The sequence below is a fragment of the Dama dama genome, chromosome 14, assembly GCF_033118175.1.
Source record: "Dama dama isolate Ldn47 chromosome 14, ASM3311817v1, whole genome shotgun sequence".
NCBI classification, from domain to species: Eukaryota; Metazoa; Chordata; class Mammalia; order Artiodactyla; family Cervidae; genus Dama; species Dama dama.
The window spans coordinates 11,362,992-11,390,851 of NC_083694.1; the positions used below are offsets into that span (position 1 = coordinate 11,362,992).

Here is a 27,860-nt window from a genome sequence, read left to right on the forward strand (position 1 = left end):
TTAAGTAAATCTGTGAAAATAAAATGGAAACATGGAAGATCTATTGAATCTTTATAGCTTCTCATACTGACATTAAATTAATCAAAATTATCATGGAATATTTACACATAGTGGAGTAGGAAATGGCAATCCACTCCAGCACTCTTGCCTGGAAAATCCCATGGACAGAGGAGCCTGATGGATCACAGTCCATGGGTTGCAGAGTTGGTCAAAACTGAGGACATTTACATGTAGAAAGAGTGCGATGTAGGAATATCTCAAAAGAAATGCATTTTGAAATCTCTTTGAGTTCTATAAACAAGTTACAGTGCTGAAGGAGTGAATGCTTAACTCCATACTTATTTGAGTAGATAACGTTGCAGTAATCTTTTACTTTATGGGATAGGTACTGCCGCGCAGCTCATCATATATGCACTTATCCATCCTCTTTATTCCTCCTCTTTCCTTTATATTTTTATTGAGCTAAGAAAGTCAATCCTTCCCACCCACAAGGCCCATTTCATACATGACTGTGTGATGCCACAGAATTAAACTAAGTGATCTATTTTGACAGTTTAATCAATGGCATATATGTATATATGTGCCATTTTTTCTTTGTCATTAATCTGAGGGCCATAGCAGTTTAGATAACCACTGCATCATTATGTAGGAGATGCTGGTTGCAAAGAAATAGTTGATATACTAAATGAAGTGCTTTGGTTCAGAATTTCTCTTTTTACAAAAGTGAAGTTTTGAATAATGCAAATGGTATTTAAAATCATCTGTATGATGCTAAACAGTCTCCCATGCAGCAACATGAAGATATATAGTTTCCTGAATTTATAATGTCATGAGAATATCCACTTATGGTTTAAGAGTGTATTATATCTCCATAAACTTCCTTTGTACTCTCCCAGTAAGAGATTTTTTAAGTACCTGATAAAAGAAACACATTCTAAACCAGTGACTTAAACATTCAGGCTTCAGGTATAACATATTATTTTTCTATTGAAGTAAAGCTTGTTTTCTAAATCCTAAAAAAACTTACATTGTGTTTGTATATTTAAAACATTCTAGCCTTGAAGTTTATCGATCGAGCTGATCTATCCTATCACTTCTTTCCCCGCAATTATAATCTGATTGTTAGTTTGTCATTTACCCTCTTTACAAGAAAGGGAGCCATTTTTTATGATTTCCAATCTCTTTGCTATTTACCAGTTTCTTATAAATCTCTGACTTTAGAAATCGAGGAAAAGAATCCTTGGCCATCAGACTATAGATTAACTTCTGAGCTTCATCAAAACATTTGATAGTTGGTTCTGCAATATTCTTTGAGATGAGGTCCCTGGTACTGAAGTCAATGTTAATCTGTGGAAATAAATTGCATCACATTAGACTAGTTTAATAAAGACTGCATGGTCTATGCAGATGGGAGATGCACATATGATTTGAAATTTTTTAAGCATAAAGTTAATCTTATACAAAACAGCGGAAAGGTCACACGTTCATTTTCTGAGATGCAGAACACATGCTTGGTTTAATTACTTTACCTAGGTTGAGAGGGTTGGCATTGACAGAAGACAGAGGTCAACCTTATTTTGAGATTATGAAAAATGACAAAGGAGATGCATATAAGATTTTTTGTGACTTTACGTTCTTTTTGCTTACCATCTTTTATTTCTTTCTAGTACTTTGGCCTTAATTTCTGAAATGTTCTTCTATAGGCAGAGCAGTAATTAGAATTTACTAAGCTGGCCTTCACCAGCACATTCCCATTCTCCATAGTTCCCAGTGTTGTTTCTCATAATCTTGCTTTTCATCCTAAGTTGTGTTTCTTTTGTTTGCCAAAATGGACCAACTAACACTCTACCCTTGTTCACAGAACACCATGCCTCCCAAGGAATGTACATACACACGTGCAGATGTGTGTATGTATTTTCTTGCCCCCTTAGCACTACCACAAGTAAGCATTCTCAGCAAGGTCTAATAGAGATCTAATATATTGGGACACATCACACCTGCAAATACATAAATGCCCCAAACCTCATGGAAATTCTTGTCCAGTTCTACCCATTTCCAGGATGCTTTCTGAGAAGCAGAAAATTTCACATCCAAGTTTTTTCACTTAAACTGAAAATATTCGTGAATTATCAAAGAGATGTGAATCTTAAAACTCAAAGCTCACCAAAGGCAGGTTCTGCTGCTGCTATAATAGGCAGTTGATAAATATTTGTCAATTAGAATTATGTCTCTTGGCAAAATGAGGGAGACCAAAATGCTAGAAATTGGGGGTCTGGTAAAAAACTAGAAATGACAATTTATGTTCGTTGAATTGAAGTTAAAAGATAGGCAGACAGACCTTCAATCAAATTTCTTAGCTACTTACTTGCTGTTCATATGAGTAAAGCAAGTTTTACAGTTTCCTTCAACTCTCTATTTCCATGGGGTAAAAAAGGATAATAATAACGTCTTGAAGTCTTTTAAGGGCTAAATGAGACAAGCAATATCAAATTATTTCAATATTATTATTCTCATAAAAAGAACAAAAGAAAAAATTTTATTTTGAAAAGAATCATCAAAGGCCACTGTTTGCTCACTGATATTTTCTTTCTTAGGGATTTCGGCTACTTGGGGATTCAGATTACATTGTGTTTTTATTTCTTTGATTATCTTCTCAGGTCCTGCATCAAAGTTCCAGATGAAATTATGCAAAGTCCTCCAAGGCCTCAAAATCTGCAATCAATTTCTGCTTCTTTACACAGAAAGATGATGTGGAGTAGTGGTAAGGTTATAGGATAGTTTTCCAATCTATGTTCTAATGCTTATGATCTTGGTGACCTGGGTGACCAAGCTATTTTTCATCTTTAAGCCCAGTCATTCTTGACTGAGTTGTTATAAGAATTAAAGTGAGATGATCCATATAATCATTGTTTACACAAATATTTGTGAGTTTGTTATGTGCCAGATGCTTTCTATATTTGGAGAATGTACTATATATTTTCTATACAGTGTAATTTTAGATTTACATTAGAAAGAATGAGAAGGAGCCAGTTCTTTAAGAATCTGAGGAAGAATGTTTCTGGCAAAAAAAAAAAAAAAAAATTCAGAGTCCTCAAGGCAGGAACGAATTGGTGATGTTCTGAAGAGCCTCTGTGTCTGCGTGGTGGGGGCGCGGGGGGTGATAAAGTTCCCGTGGGGAGGGAGATTGGGAGAGGAGGCACACAGGTCAAGTCTTGTAGGATTTATCTGCTGTGGTAAAGGGTTCCTATCTTTCTACTAGAAGCAGTGGGAAGACGCAGAAGTGTTTTTGAACAGGGAGATGACATGATATCATGTAATGAACCTGGTATAGTTCCTGATTCCCATAGTGGGAATAAAGAATAGTGGGTATTATCAAGATTCTGTAGGGCTTTCTCAACGTATAGTGAAATCTTTTTCATATCCTATCTTGTGTTGCTAGGGTATGAGATTATACATGTGCTGTTAATTCTTCAATGGTGTCGTCTGCAATTTATTTAACTTTATATCCCCCTTAATGGTAAATATACCAAGGTAACTCCTTTAGGCATTCATTCATTGGGTGAGTTTTCGCTGATAGCAGGGACAGTGCGTGCAGAGTACTGTCTTATTATTTTATTCAGAACTGAACATCTGCAATAGCTCCATATTCCCTATTTAAAATGCCCAAAGCCCTGATCTTGGCATTCATGACCAAGACAATATTGTCCAAGCCTAGATACTTTTTCTCCTCTCTGTGCCCTGTGTCACGCTGACCCTCAAATTTCTTATATTTTGTTGCTCTTGTTGTTCAGTTGCTAAGTGGTATCCGAATCTTTGTAACTCCTTGGACTGCAGTATGCCAGGCTTCTCTGTCTTCTATCTCCCAGAGTTTGCTCAAATTCATGTACCTTGTTACCAGTGAATATTTTCCCTCACCATCCCAGGCTAGCTGAAACCCACTTCTCATCTAAGTCTTTCACAGTCTTTTATGTCCTTAAAGTGAAAGTCACTCTGTTGTGTCCAATTCTTTGTGACCCTGTGGACTGTAACCTCTGTCCATGGAATTCTCCAGGCAAGAATACTGGAGTGGGTAGCCATTCTCTTCTCCAGGGGATCTTCCCAACTGAAGGATCAAACCTGTGTTTCCTGCATTACAAGAAGACTCTTTATCATCTGAGCTACCAGGAAAGCTCTTATGTCCTTAAAGTTATATTCGAATAACATCTGCTTTGTAAGGTTTACCTTTTCTGATCTGTGAAGGGACTTTGTGTTTTTTAAATTATATTTAATTTTGCCTATCCTTCACTATGCCTTGCGTAGTGTGAGGATTCAATACACGTGTGTTTTGTAAGCAGCTTCTACATTTGTTAAAAATCATGGTAAATTTTAAGCAGAACTATTCATTTCAATATATTACTGATAATTAACATTATTTGTTCAAATATACTAAATTTGTACTTCTGACTTCCCCTCTCACTTTTCTGATTTGCCTGTTTTCCTACCAATAAGCTGCCAACATCAGCTATAGATATCTAAGTGATGGGCAGAGACAGTGTTCCCAGGAGATAATCAGTAGTCTTAGGAAGATGTGTCTTGGCAATTCATTTTAATGTCAGTGACAAAATAGCACACCCACATGTTTTTATAAATGTCATTATTTTTCTCCAAGTTGTTCAAGCTGGAAACTTAAGAATCATCTCTGACAACTCTTTTTTCCCTCTGATCTCTCTATCTATCTATATATATAGAACTTTCCTTACTCACTTTTTCTTTTGTAATTATGCTCCTTTTATTTCTCACTCCTTCAGTTCAGTCGTTAGTCATGTCCAGCTCTTTGTGACCTCATGGACTGCAGCACCCCAGGCTTCCCTGTCCTTCACCAACTCCCAGAGCTCGCTCAAACTCTAGTCCATTGAGTCAGTGATGCCATTCAACCATCTCATCCTCTGTCGTCCCCTTCTCCTCCTGCCTTCAATCTTTCTCAGCATTAGGATCTTTTTCAATGAGTCAGTTCTTTGCATCAGGTAGCCAAAATATTGGAGCTTCAGCTTTAGCATCAGTCCTTCCAATACTCATTGGACTTCCAATACTCAGGACTGACTTCCTTTAGGATTGACTGGTTGGATCTGCTTGTAGTCCAAGGGACTCTCAAGAGTCTTCTCCAACACCACAGTTCAAAAGCATCAATTCTTTGGTGCTCAGCTTTCTTCATAGTCCAACTCTTACATCCATACGTGACTACTGGAAAAACCATAGTTTTGACTAGACAGACCTTTACTGGCAAAGTAATGTCTCTGCTTTTTAATATGCTGTCTAGATTGGTCATAGCTTTTCTTCCAAGGAGCAAGCATCTTTTAATTTCATGGTTTCAGTCACCATCTGTAGTGGTTTTGGAGCCCAAGAAAATAAAGTCTGTCACTGTTTCCATTGTTTCCCCATCTATTTGCCATGAAGTGATGGGACTGGATGCCATGATCTTAGTTTTTTGAATGTTGAGCTTTAAGCCAACTTTTTCGCTGTCTTCCTTCAGTTTCACCAAGAGGCTCTTTAGTTCTTTGCTTTCTGCCATAAGGGTGGTGTCATCTGCATATCTGAAGTTATTGATATTTCTCCCTGCAATCTTGATTCCAGCTTGTGCTTCATTGAGCCCAGCATTTCACATGATGTACTCTGCATCTAAATTAAATAAGCAGGGTGACAATGTACAGCCTTGACGTACTCCTTTCCAATTTGGAACCAGTCCGTTGTTCCATGTCCATTTCTAACTATTGCTTCTTGAACTGTGTACAAATTTCTCAAGAGGCAGGTAAGGTGGTCTGGTATTCCCATCTCTTTAAGAATTTTCCACAGTTTGTTGTGATCCACATAGTCAAAGGCTTTGGCATTTTCAATAAAGCAGAAGTAGATGTTTTTCTGGAACTCTCTTGTTTTTTCTATGACCCAATGGATGTTGACAGTTTGATCTCAGGTTCCCTCTGCCTTTATGAAATCCACTCCTATCTCTCCAGTTTATTTATTTTTTTTTATCTAGTTTATCTTTCTCATGCCTATCTTTCCATTTTAATCTTGTATAACATAATGTCTTTCTTAAACCATGGAATTTTTCTCTTACTTGATACCTCCCCTTGTACACACAGTGGACAGCATTACTATGCCAACTTCACCAAAATATCACTTTCATTGTATGAATGTTCAGTCAACAACCATTAGTTTCTATAATATAAAATTTAAACATGTTACCCTTGCATTTGAGCTTCCTCATACCTGGACTTCAAATGTTGTTTTGAAATTACCTCCTACTTATCTTTGGTGACATCCAGAGATGAACAGAAGTTCATATACTTTCTGTTCCCGGAGTGAATTTTCTCTCTAAAGCTCTTGTTTATGCTGTTTTACCATCTAAAATCCCTTTCTCCTCCACAACTTTATTCTGTACAGATTTTCCTCAATCCTTTATAATTTAGCTGAAGTTGAATATCCTCCAAGAACCCTTTCTTGATTACATAAAGAATGTCACTATAATTTCCTTATCATCATACATTATTTTGATTTAAAAATCCTAAGAAATTTGCTTTCTTGCTTAAATAGATTTGGACACAGTGGCTTCTGTTAATGATAAGTATTCAGTCTGATAATCACAGAAGAAAATTTGTTACTACAAAGGGAATTCAGTAGTTTGTGTCATGGAATTAACTTGTCTTTTATCTGCTATCTTTCCCTGTTTCTTTCACTGATTCTTTTTTCTCTACATGTCCCTCAACATACAAGCAGAGGAGTCATGCATCACCTAAGTTCCGTGCCAAGTCTTCTCTCCCTGGATTATTTTCCTTGTTAATTTTGTCTTCTCCTGTTTCAAAAAATTTAAGCAATGACATTATCTCTAAAATAATCTTTAGGATATTTAAAGAAGTTTACTTTAACTGTAAATAATAACAGTTAATATTCATCAAATATTACTACTGTTGTGCTGAGTCTTTATATGGCTACTATATGTCACACACACATACCCATAAGATGGATAGTATTATTATCCCTGTTTTTCTTTAATAAAAAAAGACCTCATCTGAAAAAGTGGTTGTTTTATAGTAAATTTCTATAATTTATTCATTTAAATTATTTCATTGAATGGGTACTTAAGAATTGTGTTAAGATCTGACCATATAAAAATAATTAAGTTGAAAGTCAATCAAGAAGACAGATTTTGGGAAAGGAATTCAAAGGGAAGAAGCTACTTTCTTAAAAAAAAAAATCTTTCTGAAAGAAATGAGGTTGTAAGCTGATCATCAAGGTATTATTATGAGTATAGAAGATTATGGAATGGACCTGGGAGGGGAAACTGGAAAAAGCTCATCAGGTTTTCAGGTGGAAAAGGGCAACAGCCTGAAAAGGCATAAAGGTCCATATCACACAGACTTTTACAGGTCTTCTTAAATAATTTTTAATTAACTTGAAAGCAACAAGAAGAATTTTAAGTAAGGTACTAAGGTAAACACATGTACTTGAAAAAACATGTTACTGGCTGCTATGTGATATAATGACTAGTTGTGGATAAAGGGGAGAAAAATTAGTAGGTCATACCAGAAATTCAGGTCGTTAGTCATGGTGGATTAGGCTGGGTCATTTCACAGAGAATGGAGGGAAATGTATAGATTTCAGAGATACTTAGAATGTAGAATAGATGAAGCCTACAACTGAATATTTATGAAGTGGGATAAGGAACATTTTTAAGAATGAATGGATTTTAGAAATATTCTGAAGAATGAGATGACAAAGTGTCAATGGATTGGATATGGCACTGAAGAGAAGAACCAAGGATGAGTATCAATTATTCAGCCAGAGCAAAAAGAATGGAGTTGCCATTCACTGAGACACAGAGACTCAGAAGAAAAGTTTGAGGCGAAAATAAGGACTCAGATTTGTAGTGAAGGTTGAGATGTCCTTTTAGAGCTGAGACTGGAAGAGATCCCCTGGGGAGTAAATGCAGGCAGAAAATAAATGACGACCACCTCCCCTCAAGATAGTGTGTGCTGGGCTATGGGTAGGAATGCAAAAGAAATTGGTAAAGAATTGTCAGTAAGAGAGGAAGAAATTAAGTACAGGACGCCAACTGAAGTTAATATTTCGGTTAAGAGAGGGTGGTACGTGTCGTTAAACGGTCCCAAGGAGTCGGTCTAAATAAGATTAAAAAAAAAAAAAGAAAAGAAAAGAAAAATAAGGTTTGAGTGTAGTCTACCCACAGTGCCCTATCTTCTCTTCTTGAGTCCCCTGAAATTTTAGTATCAAGACAAAAGTGAAAATATTCAGCCTAGCATATATTCTGATACATACATTCCTTTAACATGATCACTTTGAGGTTCATGTCTGCCAACTACACCTCCAATTATGCTCTCATCTCAAGTTTGATGTTTGGCTAAGTTGTTGTATCAATTGCTATTTCAAAAAGTAAGCACAGAGGAGATACTGATCTTGGAGTAGATTGAAAGCAGGCACCCTATCAGCAGGTAACCCTATAGAGATGCAGGCCTCCCGACTGTGTGGACCTGAGGCCCTCCTGAGCTGCTTGGGCCTTGGGAGAAGCTTAGACTCAGCCGAGCAGCTCAGATTAGTAGGTCCAGAGCAGGAGCTGAATGGCATATCGATTGATGAAATAAACAGAGTTATATCTATATTATTTACTCATGGGAATAGTCACTTGCATTTATGTTTCTATGGATACACTTAAGTTTCAAGGATGCTGAGAAATACATTTAATTTGCTTATTTTTCCAAAGGTCACGGATTATCTTAGCTCTCTGAGACTGCTGCACTGCCAATCTCGGAAAACAAGACAGAGGCTTGTGATTCTCACAGAATGACAGCTGAGATGTCATCGCAAGTGTTTAGCGACTTTTAAATCCTGTCATTTTTGAAAAGGCCTTGACACAGCTGACATTGACAGCAATCCATTGCATTAAAATGAGTGCCTCTGACTGGTGTTTGCATTGTTGTTTAAAAAGCGATTTTATTATAATGAGCCAGGGATATTTTAATGCTCAGGTGATTTTGATAACTGCAAGTTATGCAAGCCAATTCCTCTTTTCTATGACAGCAGTTTTAAGTTCTTTTGGCTTCCAACAAATTATTGTAGCAGGAAGAATGCATTTGAAACTGTACCTTTTGGCTTTCCTGTGACCCTAAACTGTGCTTTATATATTTTTACATAATTTGAATGAAAAGTTCTCAGTCGAGCTCTCACATTCAAATGAGATTGCCTTTCCCTCATTTAGAATGTATGGTGTAGCAGGAGATGGTCATTATGCAAAGAGTGTGTGCATGCATATGGAAAGCACCTTACTCAAATGGGGCAGGCAGCCACCTCAACCTTATTCACCGCAGCGCTGAAAAATTACTATTCAAATTAAAGTTGCCTATAATCATGTTTTTTGGCTACATAATTCTGTTTAATCACCACTAACACCTCTAGTATTACTTCGTTTTTGGCATCATTAAAGGCACACAAATATCCTGAGGTATATTCTCAAGGGTTACTGTGAAAGTTGAGAATAGCCAAGTTTATAACATTGAGAGGGAATCCATTCTGCACAGGAGTGTATCCTTTGTCACAGTTGGTTTTAAAGACAGAAATAAGTGACATGAGTTGGGAGGCAGCACTGACACCTTAAATTGGACAAGAGAAATGAAAAAAAAAAAAATCAAACATATGCAATCAATGTATAAAAGCTTGAAGGATACGGATTGCTAAAAATAGATGGAAGGAGCAAGTGCTATCTGGAGCAGGCAACAGAGAATAGGAGGGACAGGTTTCCTTGACAAACCCCGATGTGGTGATCCAAGATTAAGTGGCACAGGGATGTGTGCAAATTCAAAGAGCATTTTATTTTTAGAGTTGAAAGGCAGCAGTCAATTTTTCAGAGGGCCAAAATGATACTGCAGGCTACTAAATGAGATACTCCTGCCACTTTTCTTGCTTTACAGTTTAAGAAGTTATACAAAATAGAGAGAATATGAGAAGAGAAATACAGCTTCTGACAGAAAGGAAGATAGACTCTATGTGACGAGATAGTTTTCTGCTTTCACCTTTAGTGTAAACACCCAGGCTGTGTCATGAACATTGAAAATATGTAGTAGATCTAGAGGAAGGAAATTAAAACATAAAAGCAGGGGCAGAAGACCTCCCTCCTCAGGATCTGTGTATCGTAATGACTGCAGGACTCATTATTTTCCTCTCTAAGCCTCAGTTCATTTTTCACCTTTACAAGGTGGATGATTGTAGTGCCTAAGAGAGAGCATGGTGATCAAGTCAGATAGTTCACATAAAAGCCCTGGGCAAGTGTGCAGCTTAGGGTTTCTTTATCTCTGCTTTTCTTCCTTTCTTCCTCCCCCTCCCCATCCTCTTCTTTCTCTGTCTCTCTCTCTCTTCCTTTTTAAGAGATCCCTTGAGCTGAAGAGGAAATAAACAGAGATGCGGAAATCACTAGGATTCAGAAGATGCTCTTGGCTCCACGTACGCTCTGAGGCACCCAGAACTAGGCTTCTTCCTCTACTGGGCCAGCCTTCTAGGCACCCGCTGGTGCCCTGCTAGACTCTTCTTCCCTTTCCTCTCCTATCATCCTTCCATCCTTCTGTTTTGTCTTATTTCCTTCTATACTCACATCTCTGGTCAAAGCTCACCAATTACTTCCTTTGAGATACATTTCCTGATCCCTTAGACTTGGATTTTTTCAGTTAGAGTGACCATACTACCTGTATTTCCCTATCACAACATCCATGAACGTTCATTCTAATTTTTTTTTTTAAACTAGAGTCTTCCCACCAAGATGGTTAGCTTTATTTATTCAGAGACTCTTTAGCTGCATCAGCATGGTGCTTTGTATGTAACAGACCGCTAACTATTGATAAGTGTACAAAAACTTAGTAAATTAATAAATAAGCAAACATTTTATCTGGTGGTGATTTTATAGTTCGGGGATGCTGTTGACAAGCAGCAGCTTGTGGGTCAGGACCAAGACTCAAAATAACATCAGCTCATTGGGAAAGTAACACTTAAAAACGCAAAGAGGAAAGTGTTAGTTGCTCAGTCATGCCCAGCTCCTTGCAACCCCACAGACTGTAACTCACCAGGCTCCTCTGTCCATGGGATTCTCTGGGCAAGAATACTGGAGTGGCTTGCCTGTCCCTTCTCCAGGGGATCTTTCCAACCCAGGGATTGAACCGAGGTTTCCCACATTGCAGGCAGATTCTTTACCATTTTGAGAAAATACGAATATAAAATGGAGGATACAAAACTGGCATTTTGAGAATATCAAGAAATGCCTATAGTGCCATGGGGTTTTCTCTGCCAAGAATTCAGAGGTCTATCTTTTCCCTCAGAATTATAAAACTAACCTTATTTTTGTGTGGGAGAGGAGGGGTGTACCATGTGGCTTGTGGGATTTTAGTTCCCTGATCAGAGCTCCAATCCCAAGCCCTCGGCAGTGAGAGTGCAGAGTCCTAACCACTGGAAGACCGCCAAGGAATTCTCAAAATTAACCTTATTTAAAATAGAGGCATGGCTTCCCTCGTGGTTCGGACGTAAATAATCCTCCTGCCAATGCAGGAGACAGGTTCGATCCATAATCTGGGAAGATCCTTCATGCCTCAGAGAAACTAAGTCCCTGCACCACAGGTACTGAAACCCACCTCTCCTTGAGCCTGTGCTCTGTAGCAAGAGAAGCCACTGCAGGGAGAAGCCCACACACCACAGCTAGAGAGTAGTCCCCATCACGCCAAAACTAGAGAAGTCTCTGCAGAAGTGAAGACCCAGCAGAGCCAAAAATAAATGAAGAAATAAAATAAAAAATAAAGGCCTTATCTCAGTATCCTGCCTCAGTACTATTCAATCATTATCATCTTTTAGCTATAATACAAGGACTTCCCTGACCATTTAGAACCTTTACAACAATGTCCCTTTAGAACCAGACATGGAACAATGGACTGGTTCAAAATTGGGAAAGGAGTACATCAAGGCTTTTTACTGTCACCCTGCTTATTTAACTTATGTGCACAGTACATCATGCGAAATGCCAGGCTGGATCAAGCACAAACTGGAATCAAGATTGCTGGGAGAAATATCAGTAACCTCAGATATGCAGATGATACCACCCTCACGGCAGAAAGCGAAGAGGAACTGAAGAGCCTCTTGATGAGAGTGAAAGAGGAGAGTGAAAAAGCTGGCTTAAACTCAACATTCCAAAAATGAAGATCATGGCATCTGATCCCATCACTTCATGGCAAATAGATGGGGAGAAACTGGAAACAATGACAGACTTTATTTTCTTGGGCTCCAAAATCACTGCAGATGGTGACTTCAGCCATAACATTAAAAGATGCTCCTTGGAAGAAAAGCTATAATAAACCTAGACAGAATATTAAAAAGCAGAGACATCAATTTGCTGACAAAGGCCCATCTAGTCAAAGCTATGGTTTTTCCAGCAGTCATGTATGGATGTGAGAGTTGGACCATAAAGAAGACTGAGCACCAAAGAATTGATGCTTTTGAATTGTGGTGTTAGAGAAAACTCTTGAGAGTCCCTTAGACAGCAAGGAGATTGGACCAGTCAATCCTGAAAGAAATCAACCCTGAATATTCATTGGAAGTTCTGATGCTGAAGCTGAAGTTCCAATCCTTTGGCCACCAATTGCAATGAGCTGACTCATTGGAAAAGTCCCTGATGGTGGGAAAGATTGAAGGCAGGAGGAGAAGGGGATGACAGAGAATGAGATGGTTGGATGGCATCACTGACTCAACGGACATGAGTTTTAGCAAACTCCAGGAGATAATGAAGGACAGGGAAGCCTGACATGCTGCAGTCCATTGGGTTGCAAAAATTGGGACATGACTGAGCACTGAACAGCAAAGACTTCCCTGGTGGTCCAGTGGTTAAGTCTCTACACACCCAGAGCAGGGGGCACAGATTTGATACCTGGTCGGGGAACGAAGATCCTGCATGCTGCTTTATGTGCCCCACACCAAAAGAAACAGGAAAGAAAAATAAAAATGCTAAAAAAAGATACAATGGAAACAATTTCATCTGTTTTTAAAATTTTTCCACTTAATCATTTGTTGCTTTGCTGTTTTTTCCTGGTTCTAGAAATCTCATTTTTTAACTCAACTAGACTGTTTCTTTTGAGCCAAACCATAGTTTCAATCTACTCTATTGTCTTGCATTTCCTTATCAAGTTACCTCATTTACACAACACATTGCATTGTACTTCTGTGTACAATGTACACAGGTACAATGTACCTGTTCTCTTGCTTAGACCCAACTTCCCTTCCATGGAAGGAATTTATCTTATTGTGGTTAATCGTAGGCACAGAATAAGCATTTATTGATATGAAATAAGAGTCACCAAATATCACTGTGCTACAATAAAAATTAAAAGCAAAACATCCAGACACAGATATTTTAAAAGTGTCCTCTGTAACGCATTAAGATGTCTTTTCCTTTATGATGATAGTTTCTTCTGTTTTACGGGTTATGATGTCTTCACAGCTAATAAATACATTAAAGAATTAAATTTTTTGTACTTTTTTTTTTTTTTTTTTTTTTTACTTAAAACACTCCCAATGTATTTGCTCCTGGATTGGTCATAATTTGAATTTGAATTTATATAATTTTTAAACATTACCATGTGGTATGATTTGGAACATTTTCTAATCTCACAGAATGACAGTCAACATAAACAGTTTTCTCTTTAATCACATATTTTCCCTCCTGACTAATTTTCTTGTTAATATAAGAGATGATTCAAACATAATTCATAAATGACAGATATAAAACATAAATATTTAAAATATGTCAGTATCTTGGGTTTCCCTGATGGCTCATACTATTTTAATTTTAAGACTTACATTCTTCTGAAACCAAATAATATTGTTTTGAAATTTTTTAAATATTATGAAATTAATGGTCCAAATTGAAGGAAGAATAAATACAAGGTTAAGAATTTTTTTTCTTTGCCACATTCCAGTTCTTACTGTGTGCGGTAAGGACACTTTAAAATACATATTGCTTATCTAATAATTTTCTCATTTTTAGACTACTTAGTCAGAAATATCTGACTCACACTTTTATTTCCCCTTGCAATATCTTCTGAAAATATCTAGGTATAATCCATTCAATTAGTAGATATTTCTACCTGAAACGTGTGATTTGCTAATATGTTTTTCTAATTTGTGTTCATATATATATACATTTAGGGGCTTCCTTGGTGGCTCAGACAATAAAGAATCTGCCTTTAGTGTAGGAGACCCAGGTTCAATCCCTGAGTCAGGAAGATCCCCTGGAAGGGGATGGCTACCCACTCCAGTATTCTTGCCTGCAGAATTCCATGGACAGAGAAGCCTGGCAGGCTATAGCTCCTGGGGTTGCAAAGAGTCAGATATGACTGAGTGACTAACGGTTTCACTTTCATGTATACATTTATCAAATCATTCAAAGTGGCTTGTCCTCAGATGGTCTTAGAAGTTAGTTAATGAATGTTTTGGGGTAGAGTCAGTAGCACTTATAGTGACTTGTGTAAAGAAAAACAGGAATTAAAACTTCTTAAAGACTGTTCTGCCTGAGGCAAACCCTAGAAATTCGATCTCATTCACCATTTTCATCTATCCTGTGTGGTTGCTGTGTCCTTTTTCACAGCTACATTTTTAGATGAGGAAACTGAGGCTCAGAGGGATAAAATAGGTCAACACAAGATTACAGGATTTGAGTCTGTATCTCTAACCTTTAGATTTTCTACTACATCACACAATTAGTGTAGAAACCAGAGAGATGGTAAAACTCTTAAGGGAGAGGGCATAAAGTTTCCTGCAATTATAATCTCTCATAGAGACCTGAAAGTTCAGTTTTTCTGTGCAGTTTTGCCTATTAGAAAAGGAAACGAAGAACCATTAGTAACATCCATTTATAGACAGGGATTGTTAGTAAATAGTCTGAGGGTAAATTGTCTAATTGCGTCAATTAAAAATTATTGTCATGCTAGCAGTTTTACAGATGAAGAAATAAAGACATGAAAAGTTGAAAAGAAAGTAAATGGGATTTAATAGACATCTGGATGATGTGACCTTGTCATTGTTCTCTATTTTAGGGTTTTCTACCAAGGAAATTGGTTATAATTTTGATTTCTTTATGCGAGACAGTTTTACAACTGTAATTGAATATTGAAAAATGAAGAATGCTTTCATATGAATCTCATTCTTGCGTTAATTTTCTACTTATGAAAATGGTATTTTCCAACCTCCTTATCAGATATATCACGTTGTCTTGTGAAGTCTGCCTACTAGATAAATCTAGGTTACTTCCCACCCTCTCTTTATCTTTATCACTGCCTGTCCAGCCTCATCCCACTGCTTCTCATTAGTGATATCAAAATGCTTGTGATTTCTGGAAAACTCTAGGGAGTTCTGTACATCTACGCTGTACACTGTGCCCTCAATCTGAAATACTTTCTTCATTTGCTCTCTTGATAAATATGACATAGTTTTCATGTGTTAGCCACCCTACAAATCCATCCTGTAAATCTCTGGATAGACTTCATTGCTCTTCCGCACACTGTTAATAACAAGCTTTAAATGATTCAACTTATTAGTTGCCTATTGTGTATTTGACTGGTTTTATCACATGTCAATCTCCCCTTCTACTGTGTGACTTCACTGTGGGAACAGATTCTTCATTGTGGGAACAGACTCTCAAAAAAATTCCATTTAATGACTCATACTAACACTTGTATTATATAATATATAATTGATGGGCTATAGCCCATGTATGTAAGAGACATATGCCCTTTAGTTAATTTGAATTGGAAATAATTAATGGCAAATAATAGGAAAGATGATGGCTGTTTCAATTGTATATATACACTTCATCTTCAATGAGAATTTTGTCATATCCATTAATAATATTTTTAGATACTTCGAGACAATATAATCCATGATTTGTAAAGCAGCTATAAAATTAACTAGATGGACAAATTATAAAATAAGTATGAGAGTTTTGTATTCTAAAACAGTAACTGTACAATTTTTTAAAATTATTACCATATTAATTTATTTTGGCAGGAAAGATTAGGAAAATAAAACTATTTTATCCAAATTGATAATTTATTATATATTATAACTTTGAGTTCAGCTGTAATTAAAAGATTACATTTCTTTAGTATTAATGTAAGATTTTTCATATATAATATTTGAAAAACTTAAAATAATCATTAATCAGACAGATTCATGAAGAAAAATCAATCTGGCTTTCAAACCAATATCACAATAAATAGATTACCTTTAAAGTTGATTTCAAAGCCTTTTAGGGAATGACACATTAATCAACTTGACAAATCTTATACACTACATTTAAATTTTTCTGGATTCATTTATTGATTCTTAGATAGTGACTGGGAAATGAATGTTGAAATAGCTCCACAGGAGTTAAGTTACTTTTTCTTCCCCCCTTTGAATTCCAGGCTAAGCTTCAGTGGTTCATATGTCAGCAAAATTTTACTATACCAATATATGCTTCGGTAATTAATGTCCATCTAAAACTTGAACTATTGATACAGCAACTTTATGCCCTAGATTTAAAAAAAATGTTTGCATTTCATCTTTGCTGTCCTCTGTCCTCAGTAGTACAATAACTTCTCATAACATGAATTTTAATTTTGGATTAGAACATATAGTAGCTGTCACTTGGGAGGGTATCAGTATTTCAACTCTGGAGGGACAGATGACGTATGTGGTTTATGTTTGGTCCTAGTGGCTTAAGGTAGAGTCCCATCTGCTGCTTAGGCATTAAAACTCTCTGCTTAGATGTTATAATCAGTGAGGGATTACAGCAGTTTTAAAATGTAAATAGTTTAAACTTTAAAGTTAAACATTAAGGGGATGCAGCAGAGATGATCATCATTTGGTTCTGGAAATTAAGTCAATTATAAATGAGATGGTATACACATAAAACATTTTTGAGGGGCTCTTCTCAAAGTCCTTCCAGGTTTTCCTGTAAGGCCTTTTCTATTTTCCTGATCTTAATGCAGCACAGGTGGAATCTGACCACTTGAGACATACCTGTGGCTCATTTTTACTGTTGTAGGACCAGGCCACCCGCACACCTGTGGCTCATTTGCACCACGGTGATCTGACCACGCAGGACGGCTGTTTGCTCACTCCCTGTCCAGCCCCTGCTCCAGCAGTCCTGGTTCCCTACGGCCCACTCACAGGATGGACCTTAGCCAGTAAACATCTGTATGTTTGCCCCTCAGCCCCAGTTAGTAATTGCCTTAATCTTTAGGACAGAATGACTCCCTTTGATAGTTTAATAAGGGAAGACCTCTGCTCCAAGAAGGCGCTTGGAGGGCCCTGACCCTCTGCTGGTATCCCTGGTAACCTATGAGCCAATCCGAAGTCAGTCATTTCCCGGTTAACTAGTAGCCTTCCCATTCCCCCCCATCCCCCGCGGCAAAGTCTGCCGCCCTGTTCCCTCCACCGTCCACCGCGAGCCACGGGGTGTGGCTCCAGGGCCCTACTTCACACGTGTAAGCTCCCCGGTTCACTGAACCATGGATGTCTCTGCAAGCCTGCGGGGTGCGCCCCCACAGCCATCAAGGAAATAAAGTCAAGCAACCCCCTCTTTGAGAAGGTAAGGCATTATTATATGCCGTACTGTGGGCCTCCAGAATATTAAATATTACGAATTTGTACTTTGGTTAGTAGGTTTTACCTTCCCGTATGTATCTTCTTTTATTTTAAAAATTGTATTCAAGAGTTCTATTCCAAATTGACCCCTGTGCTTACAAAAGGAAAAATGAAACTGAATTGGAAATAAATCCAGAAGCATGCTTAAATAGGATTTCTGTAGAGCTGTTTAATTTGGGACATTAGACTAGTTTTTAAGCGCCTGCTTGTTGTGCTCAGAAAATAGAAACACTGAAGCACATAGAGAGTGCTAGAAACTATTTACTGAATCAGTGCCAGAGGATCACCATAAGGAACTTCTGTTCAGATTTACGGATATCTTCTGTTTGAAGACATGGCGACAATTTAATTTCCCTTGAGGTGGACCTGGTGTCTTTCAACTGGGAGCAGATGTGTTAGTGGATAAGTGGATAAATATTCTCTGTTGTGGAATATTTCACTCACCTCTTTGGGGGCATCGGCTTCAATGAATTCAGAATAAATCATCCTGGCTTTGGAAGCAATTTTTTCTGCACTTTCTGTTTTCTTAAAGTCTTCACAGGCAAGCCAGAACTCAACATTTTCTTCACTAAACTCTGATTTTAGGAATGTTCGAAAAGCATCTAGACCAGCTATAAAATACATGAGGAAAACATTCGTGCATCACACAGTGCAGTCACGTGACCAATTGTATTCATTGTTTAGTGAAAGCATTTGAGGATTCAGTGGCAAATATTTATCATCCCTCTAAATATAGCATTTATATATTTTAGTTTTTAACTTTAGAAAGCTTGATTTTGGATCAGTAGTCATCAACGTAAAATATTCAGTCTATTTTTCTAATAGTAGCACTTTAAAAAATTGAATAACAACCAGAAATGCTAGGATTCCCATACGTTCCAGCTCTTCTCACTGTCTTATTTTCAGTCACATTTAAACTTTTATTATTCCTGTTCATAAATGTTTAAGTTTCTGACCACCTGTTTAGACTCTTTTCTCTAGTTTCCTCATTAAAATGTGCCCCAGAATCTTCTTTGGCACACCAAGAACTCCTTTGAGAAGGCAATGTTTCTAAATCTTTTACAGCCAAGGATGGTTAAGAGTGGGCCTCTACTGAGGTACCGGGTTAGAAAGATTATTATCAAATTCCTGCAGTTGCCTGAACTAAGCAGTCCTTGCAGTTTGTCAGTTTCAGTCGGTACCTTCCTCTGGCAGTGTCTGCTCATCACTGAGACTGGTGTTCAGAGGATTCGCCTTCCAATACATTGGTGGTTTTCTCCTCCACCTGCCAAGGGGGCCCCTCAGCCTGGCTCAAAGCTGCTCCTCACCAACTATGTGCTGGAGGGCTGACTCCTCTGGTTGCAAAGGAGGGAGAAATTGACTAGCAAAAAAGTAAGCATCAAACATGTATAGAAAGGGGCCTAAGTTAGTTGTTTGTTGGTTGCTGCAGGTTGGAAGGAAAGTGAAGGTTAGTATAGAAAATAGAAAAGGTCTTCATGGAACGAGGTGATTATCTAGAAGCCCTGGATTAAAACTAAACATAACAATTTTTTTTTTTTTAATGATTCGAAGTAGAGTTGAAATAACAGGTCATTGCAAAAGATTATCAGATACCAATTAAAATTCTCAGCAGAAATATTGCAGAGTGTGAATGTTGTTAATATGTGAGCACTATAAAAATTCAATTGCACATTTCTTCTGGTTAGAAAATACATTCGAGAAGCTTCTTGACACAAATTTGGGTTATAAAAATCCTCTTAGTAACACAACTAACAATTTTCTGTGAGTTTTATGCAAACGATGAATTTGAGAGGTCTAAATAGAATTTATACTAAAAAAATCTATTTTATATAATAAAGTGTATACTTTAATAATACTGAAAGAATACTGTAGAAGCATGTCTGGCACTATTTTACATGTGTGTCATTAAGGCAAACAAAAGTATTTTGCAATATGGGTTATCTAAATACATCCCAGAGAGATGGGAAGTTAGAGATCTAAAAAAATATTATTATTCTCTCCCCTCATGCCATATTCATGAAGACTGACATTGAACTAACAGTTACTCCTTCTTTTCTCCTGTTGCTCTGTTTGGACACATAGGAACAGAATAAACAGGCAACACTGGGGCTAGTTATCTCTTTCTTGGATAGACTATTGTTGAATCATTCGTCTACTATATACATACAATTTGAAAGTTCATAGGTTGTCAAGTGACTTTAGAATAATGTACCACCACAGTCACAACCATATATTATCGAGGGTCCCTCTGTATGAGGGAATACTTATGGGTAGGTGTGATGGGGGCTGAGGAGTGGAATATGTCAGGAGCAGGTGGCAGAAGCCACACTAATATCTCTGCTCAGTATGTGCAAGATGTAACATCAAGTCACAAAACAAGTAGGTAATATGGTGGGTCATCTGTTTAAAGCATTGAAAAGCATTGGAGCTATTTTTCTGGTTTTAGAAAAGCAAAATCCAAACAGCTTTGCAGATGAATCTATGACTTTTGTACTTTCTGTGGGCCTGAGGTACCAAACCCCAGGAGATCTGCAGGGGGCGGCATCTGCATTCATCTATAACCTTCGTGCCTCTGTCTGCACTACTGCCTCGGCCAATCCCCCACCTGCAGAGACACCTTCCCTAGGGTGTGAGCAAACCTGATCTGTCCCGCTTGTCATGTATTTAAGGAAAAAAACATGTGCTTGAAACTTACAGAAGTGAAATTCCGTGTAGCTTTAATATATGTTCTTAGTTGGATTCTAGGGCTCTGATGGGTTATTTTATGTCTATGCTTTGTGTGTGTGTATGTTGTGTCCGACTCTTTGCAACCCCATGGACTGTAGCCTGCCAGGTTCCCCTGTCCACAGAATTTGTCATTTCTTACTCCAGGGGATCTTCCCTATCCAGGAATCGAACCTGAGACTCTTGCATCTCTTGCCTTGGCAGACAGATTCCGTACCACTGTGTCACCTGGGAAGCCCAAAGTATGTGTGCATGTGTGCTTGGTCATGTCAGACTCTGCAGCCCCATGGACTGTAGCCCATCAAGATCTTCTGTCTATACTTTAGGAATTAGTTATTTAAGAATCATAAAATGGTAGTGTAATTTCATCTAAATCAAATTGTTTTTATGAAAAAAAAAAAAACAGCCATGAAGAACATATTCAGATTTATCATGTTTTAAGCATTTCTAATCTTCTGATATTTACTTTATAAATTTAAAGTGGAAATGCCATTTGATTAGAACAAACACTACATTTAAATATTTTCTATGTCTCTTGTAGCATCATTTCTATCCTGTATGAGACAGAAATGGTGTAAAGCAGGTTTATGTACAGCTTAAGCAGAATTCTAGATATCTTTGTATATGACTGTTTTGTATTCTGGGATGTTTTATTTATAATTCACCAAACTTACTTTATTAAGCCATCATTTTAATTACAATTATATACCCACAATATACATATATATATACAAATATATTCAAATATGTTTTTGTATTCTCTAAAGTAAGAATAACTCAGTTGAAATAAATACTTAAGAAACTTTATTTTAACCTGAAGAAGCAAACAGTTTATTTAAATTTTCAACTTTTCAGTAGTTTGTATGTTTTAATTTGCAACAATAATAGTCATGATATATATCAAATGATAATGAGACTGGCTTCCCTGGTAGCTCAGCTGGTAAACAATCTGCCTACATTGCAGGAGACCCTGATTCTACTCCTGCTTTGGGAAGATCCCCTGGAGAAGGGATAGGCTACCCACTCCAGTATTCTTGGGCTTCTGTGGTGGCTCAGATGGTAAAGAATCCACCTGCAATGTGGGAGACCTGGGTTCGATCCCTGGGTTGGAAAGATTCCCTGGAGAAGGGGGTAGTTATGCACTCCGGTATTTGATATACATCAAATGATGATGAGACTAAGACAACTTTATCACTTCCTTTCTATTTGGAATTTTCTTGTTCTTTTAATGTCTGTCATTTCTATAATCTTGTCTTCATTTAGGCCAAACCTAATTCCATTTAAACTTTGGGCCTGTGTAAGTTTGTGAGACTTTGGGGAATTGTATACTTCATGTATTGATCAAACTCATTGTTTATAACATGTCTACAACTTTCAGAACTTGTTGATTTAGTTTTAATCCTTGCATTTTTAGACCTGTTATCATTTGGATCTTACCTTGATTGGTTAAAAGTGTGTCCATATTTTCAGACCAAGCCATTGTTTCTGCAGTTGGTGACCTGTGGAAACAACATCTACCCTTGACAATAGCATTGTGATCTTTTTCTTCTGTAATGTATAGTAATATTTGAGTTATGTGTATTTGTTGAATTATATCATTTAAATGAGCTTTGCATCACTAATTAAACTACAAAAGTTCCACAGTGGACAGCAATAGCAAAGAAAGGGGAATGTGATTTGACACCAGCAAGTTACTTACTATTCTAACCAACAGTATTGATCATACTTGCAAATTCTTGATTTCTAATGAAGGTACAAGAGAGATTGTTCATTGCCCTGTGGAGAATAGTGAATTTAATCTCAACTATATTAATTGTTAATTTATGTGGGTTACACTAGTCTGTTCCTGAAGAGTTATCATGATAGCAATAGTGATGAATGAACTATTTTCTAAGTTTTCACAGTATACAAAATTGTCCATTTCATAATTATGCATCTTAAGTTTCTTTACAGTTTTAAAGATTTTTAACATGGGATGATCTTGAAAATGTTTATTTATAGTATTTTAAGGAGTCTTTACCCCATTTTGAGACAGCTTTCATTTCTCTTTAAAGGTATGCTTCCATCTGGGTTGATTTATTTAAATCTAGGTATCTCTCAGGACAGAGTAATATCTTTTCCAAAGTAGTCAAAAAATGTATTGACTTAAGTCTTCTGAAGAAGGTATACTTTGGGAGATGTGATGTAGAAATAATAAACCAGTTTTCTGATATAAACTTTCTGAGATGTAAATATATCATGCATTATTCCCCTTAATAAGCAAAGATCCTAATGAAATAAGTCCCTATCCATAGAAAACATCTGCTACCCAGAAGAAAAATCTTGGATGATGTAGCTGTGATGTGCAAATGACTTATTAGCTGTGGAAAGGAATGATCTAATTGAAGGTTTCTATTAAAAAGATTGATAGTCTCACATCCAGTCATTCTTATAAAATTTATATTTGCATATCAAGGAGACCAATCTTAAATATGCTAGTGTGAGGCAGCCCCTGTGCTTTTACATTCTATTACTTTGTGTGATTTGCCCCAGTTTTCACTGCTCTTCTCTCTACTGCTATGCAGTTATATTTTCAGACGGTAATGTCTGTACTCAGAGGCCACACAGGGAGGCTGGGTGACAGGGAACACTTGCTGCTATCTCCCGATACTTGGATGTCCTATTCTCCCATTTCTTTTACTTTTTCCTCAATGACAGGCAACTGATTTTCCTTTCTCCCTTGATCTACTAAATCTCGGGGACACAAGGTTTCCTGTGAAGCCGTTTTGAAATGGTGTCCTTTCATTCAAATGGGCAGTTTCAGTTCTCATCTTTCGTAAATGGAGAATGGGATCTGATAGATCTAATTTTACGTAGAAGAGCTTGTGTGCACTATGAAAACTGTTACTCTGAAATGCTCCTGTTATATTTCATATGAGGCCAGCATTAGTTCTTCTATCAAATTTTAGGAATTCTGTCAGTTCAGTTCATTCTCTCAGTCGTGTCCAGCTCTTTGTGACCCCATGGACTGCAGCACTCCAGGCTTCCCTAGTGTTAAAATTATCATATGATCACTTAAAATGCACATGTTTAAAATGTTGTCTGTATTTGTAGATTGAAATTTGGTGGTTAGCGTGGTACTCAGATTTCTCCTTAGTGCCTGTGGAGTGTGTGTTAATGAAGAGGGCAGAGAGTTTTGATCTCCAGTCTGGCTGCAGAGTACATTCATTTTGAATAAGGTACAGCCATCAAAGAAAACCCTGAGAAGTAGACTCTAGGCAGAATCATTCAGGGATGAATATGTACTCACCCATTTGTTTGTAAGTTGTATGATGACAGGGAAAAATATTATTGTCCAGCAGGGAGAGCACTGTGTCTGGTTCGAGAAATATTTCTTGGATGTATAAACAAAAAATGATTGAATGGCCAAACCCCAAACAGTGGCAGGCATTAAAGCCTTCAGTGGAAGAAGTGCAGTGACTTTTAAGATGCTAGTAGATAACAGTGGTGAGAAGGTTAGTGAATGTGTAGCTGAATTTTATTAGCATCAAAGTGTGTTTTGGGTGAGGAAAGAGGAGATGCTTTTGCATCACTGGGCAGCAGCAAACCAGGGACCTCTCTGTCAACCCCAAGTGACTGAAACTATAGGAAATGGACAACATGCATTTTGAAGGCATCAAAGCAAACCATATCCTTTAAGGAGAGCCAGTTTTCTTAAGCCAAAAGCAAAAAGAATAGTCAGCAAAGTGCTGGTTGGAATGTAAAAGAGTCTTTTTAGAATGGAATTATTCAAATGAGTGGCAGCTATTCTTATTATCATCATAAAGGTAGGGAAACAGTAAAAACAGAAAAAAGAGAGCAAAGTCTTGGAGCTGGTGCAGAACCAAGAATAAAGAAAATTTCTTATGTTTTGAATTGGAGAGATAATACTAAAATATTATAGGTATTCCATAGGTATAGAATATTAGTGATAATAGAATTAGAGATACTAGGATGTTACAAAGGAAAAAAGTTGTCCTTCAGCCCTCTGAATAAATAACCGCTGCTGTGTGTGATTGTGCCTGGAATGCCCTCAGCTCACTATTTTCTAATAGATTTCAAATTTGACTTAAAGGTTCAGTTTCAAGCCTGATAGAATGGAAGGGTTGGTTGTAAGGCAATGCTTTTCAGATTCATTATTTTAAGAAACAATGTTAATTTGCTGTCCAAATAAAAAATTGGGGGTTGATTATATGTAATTCTTTGGAAGAGTAATTTATTGCTATATGTGAATAAACTGAAAGACGATTTTTATAATAGCACGAAAATGCATAACAATGTACCAGATGTTTACAGTCTATATCATATTGTGCTAAACATGTCACATACTTTACCTTATTTAATCTTGAAAATGACAGTCTGTTTTAATCCCATGTTACTGATGAGTAAGAAGAAGGGATGTTAATAACTGGTGTAATATCACACATATATTAATGGGCAGTTAGAGTTCAAACACAGGTGTATTTTGAGTTTCAAATACACAAACTCTTCACAATTCTTCTTGGCATGGGTGAGTCAATATACATATGCTTATATACTTTGTTCACATTTTGGAACATATATAATGTGTCAAATAAATTTTAGAGTGCTTTTCCTGTAATAGGATTTATTACCTGTCACAGCAAATATTTCCTCTACAAAGCAGTTAAATTTTAATCTCTACTCAATAGAAAGTTTTTCAGAAGACAGTGATTCTTCAGTTTTGTGTGCTTTCAAACCAAAATAGGACCTTTCTTATTTTAGATGTGACTGACACATAGGTTTTAAATTTTTAGAAATGTAACTTTATGAATGTTAAGAAAAATCTATTGAATTAAAATTGGGGGATAAAGAACATGGCTGGCTTTAGAACATAATGACTGGGCTGAACTTACTTGACATGCGGTACTGTAAATAAATGGACTTTGTACATTTCCCTCCCTCCCTCTTTCCTTTCTGTCTCTTTTGCTTTTCTTTTTTTTCTCTTTTATTTGTGTTTTAGTCGCAACTTTACAAAGCTTTTGTCCAGCTCTTCTCCTTTGTGTGTGTGCATATATTTCCTGTAAAATTGTGATGCATGGTCAGGGTGACTTGTGTGTGTATGACTTGCCATGAAAATTTCACTTGTGTATCTGGAACCAGAATCACACAGCATTTCATGGGGTTTGGGCTGATTTCCTTCCTAATGTGAGTGCCATCAAGGCCAGCAGTCCTCATATTATGTGTCCAAAGTAGAGTCAGGCCAGATGGGAACTGTGTGAAAGCTACCAGTTATCTTGCTAATGGTGCCCGCTCGAACCTGTTGTATTCCATTAAAAAGATGTGGGCTCCAGCAACTGAACTCTCCACACTCAATTAGCAAGCAGGAGATTCACACAAGGAGCCCAGTGCTTCAGGAAATGACAGCTGCTGCCTTATCAACAGATAGTATCTGTGTTCAAGTTTCTCAGTCCATGTTGCAACAGGGAATAATTTTTGCTAGGATCATGTATAACTTAGGTCTTTAACCTGGGCATCTAATAATTTGGGAGAGCCTCACATTAAGAGAGTGGGTTTTCTCCACTTTGTAACCTTGCCTTAGCTTAGTAAATATAAAGAATTAACTGTAAACACATGCATTATGGACAGATTTTAGAAAAGAAGGAAAAATCAGTTGAGAAAGGAGAAAAAGTACAAATCAGGAGGGAAGACAGCAATTAACATATTTATCATAAATGAAAGAAACGCAACATCAAGACTCATGGAGACTCAAGTGTTTTCATTTGTACATCTTCTGAGATAAAAAGAACTTTAAACAGCAACTCACTTCACCGGCATTTTTCGTCCCACTGTCTGACTGTCACAGATGATGCCAAATTTCTCTTTCTGACTGATCTTCCAGCTGAAGGGAATGTGACAGCAGGAACAGTATAATTAGTATGCAAATAGCTATCCCCTGGGTCACAAATTGGCATTCTTTAAATCATGCTGTCCTCAGCTTTTTTTCATTTGTTGTTAACTTTTCACTGGTCAGAACGCTTAAACTTCTAAGAAACAAATAACTCTTTGAGTAAGTGTGGCATTTTCTCCAATCTGTAGCATAACTGGAACAAATTCCGTTTGGTTTCTAAAGTTCATATACATCCATTTCCAAGACAACTGTTTTTCACATGAGGTTAAATCAACTCAGGAAAAAACATATAGGTATAGTTCTGTAGACCTGTAGGTCTTTAATCTGACTAAAAAGTCATTTTGTTTCTTTTCTTCGATTCTCAAAGTCTGAGAAAGATTTTGTTTTAAATACTCTTTAAGTATATGTGTTTAAGGATTTTTCCAATCTTATTCATGAACTAAAATATTCTAGCACAGGGCATCATACTTTTGAAAAAATTGTGCATTTGTTATAGTTTATTCTTTAAATTCATTTTGATGTTATAATTTAATAACATACATTTCTCAATTTATTTTACCATGAAACTTAAGGCATTCTGTGCCAATATTTCTTTATGCAGTGCTGATGTTTGAGATAATAGTAGCTGAATAAATTTATCAAGGTAAAGGACTTATATTGGAATTTTTATTTGTAGTTGAAATTTTGTACCTATAACCCCATGTTTCATCAAGCTTTTATACCAATATGACAGAGTTCTTTGGTAGTAAAATTCTACCAGTGTATATTTATGACCCTTAATGTAAATTAAACACTCCTGAAAGATTGACGATTTTCAGGGTGGAAGAAATAGGAGCCAGAAAGGCAGCAGAAAAACTGCTTGTCCCTGAGTTAGCATGGAAGCATCCCCATTTCACTGATCTACAGAAATGCCAGAGGACACTCCTTAGGCAAGTGGCCCTGGGCTAATGAGACCGAGAAAAGCAGAAGCGATGACCTAAAAAGTCAGTATCATTAAGAAAGGAAGCCATCAGTTAGCTCCATTCATTTGGTTAATTCAAGCACCATTAAGTAATGTTCTTATGAGATGCAAAAACAGAATCATTAAACATATTTAGGCTTGTTGTTTTGCTGAAGGGGGATAGTGAAGTACTAACTTTATAACATATGCCTTGAATGTAGCACATTTTAGAAAAAGAAGCCGTCCAAACTTAAAGATCCTCATGGTAAAAACCAGGCTAAGTCTACAAGAAATAAGAGCCAGGAGTAGACTAATTTTACATTAAAACTTAAAAAAATGAAATTTCTGTTTTGAGATCAGTGCAATTGCAAGTATGTTCCTTCTCATAACTCCTCCCACACACATAAATTGTTATTTAATGTGTACTTCCTATGCTTCTCAAGCTTCTTTTAATTGTTCAGGAAGAACAGAATTAGATTTTATTTGCCAGCCTGAAAGTTCATAATAAAATGAGCAGGTGAGTAAATAAACTTGTCTTCTTAAGCTAAATGATTCTTGATTGTGTTCAGTATGCCTTGAGAGAAGATTGTTGTGTTGTTGTTGCTAAGACAT

The 27,860-nt window shown here is 36.9% G+C and overlaps 1 protein-coding gene and 1 long non-coding RNA gene across 2 annotated transcripts in view; one reads left to right on the forward strand and one right to left on the reverse strand.

Annotated features, from left to right (window-relative positions):
* Positions 1-8,885, forward strand: part of LOC133069007 (uncharacterized) — a 188,212-nt gene extending 179,327 nt beyond the window's left edge. The window contains exons 9-10 of the long non-coding RNA XR_009695752.1: positions 2,658-2,761; positions 8,750-8,885. This is a non-coding gene — a long non-coding RNA (uncharacterized LOC133069007). The remainder of the gene's footprint in view (positions 1-2,657; positions 2,762-8,749) is intronic.
* Positions 1,144-26,235, reverse strand: RGS21 (regulator of G protein signaling 21). Its single transcript, XM_061160028.1, has 4 exons — positions 26,225-26,235; positions 21,859-21,935; positions 18,142-18,308; positions 1,144-1,347 (listed from the first exon to the last, which is right to left on the reverse strand). Exons 1-4 carry the CDS (start codon positions 26,233-26,235, stop codon positions 1,144-1,146), a joined length of 459 nt encoding a protein of 152 aa, XP_061016011.1.
* Between the last annotated feature and the right edge of the window lie 1,625 nt (positions 26,236-27,860).

Coding starts and splice junctions, on each gene's coding strand:
- RGS21 (XM_061160028.1), bottom strand. Junction 18,309..21,858: donor CACACTTTTAACCAATCAAG/GTAAGATCCAAA, acceptor TGTATTTTATAG/CTGGTCTAGATGCTTTTCGA. Junction 1,348..18,141: donor AAGCCGATGCCCCCAAAGAG/GTGAGTGAAATA, acceptor TTATTTCCACAG/ATTAACATTGACTTCAGTAC.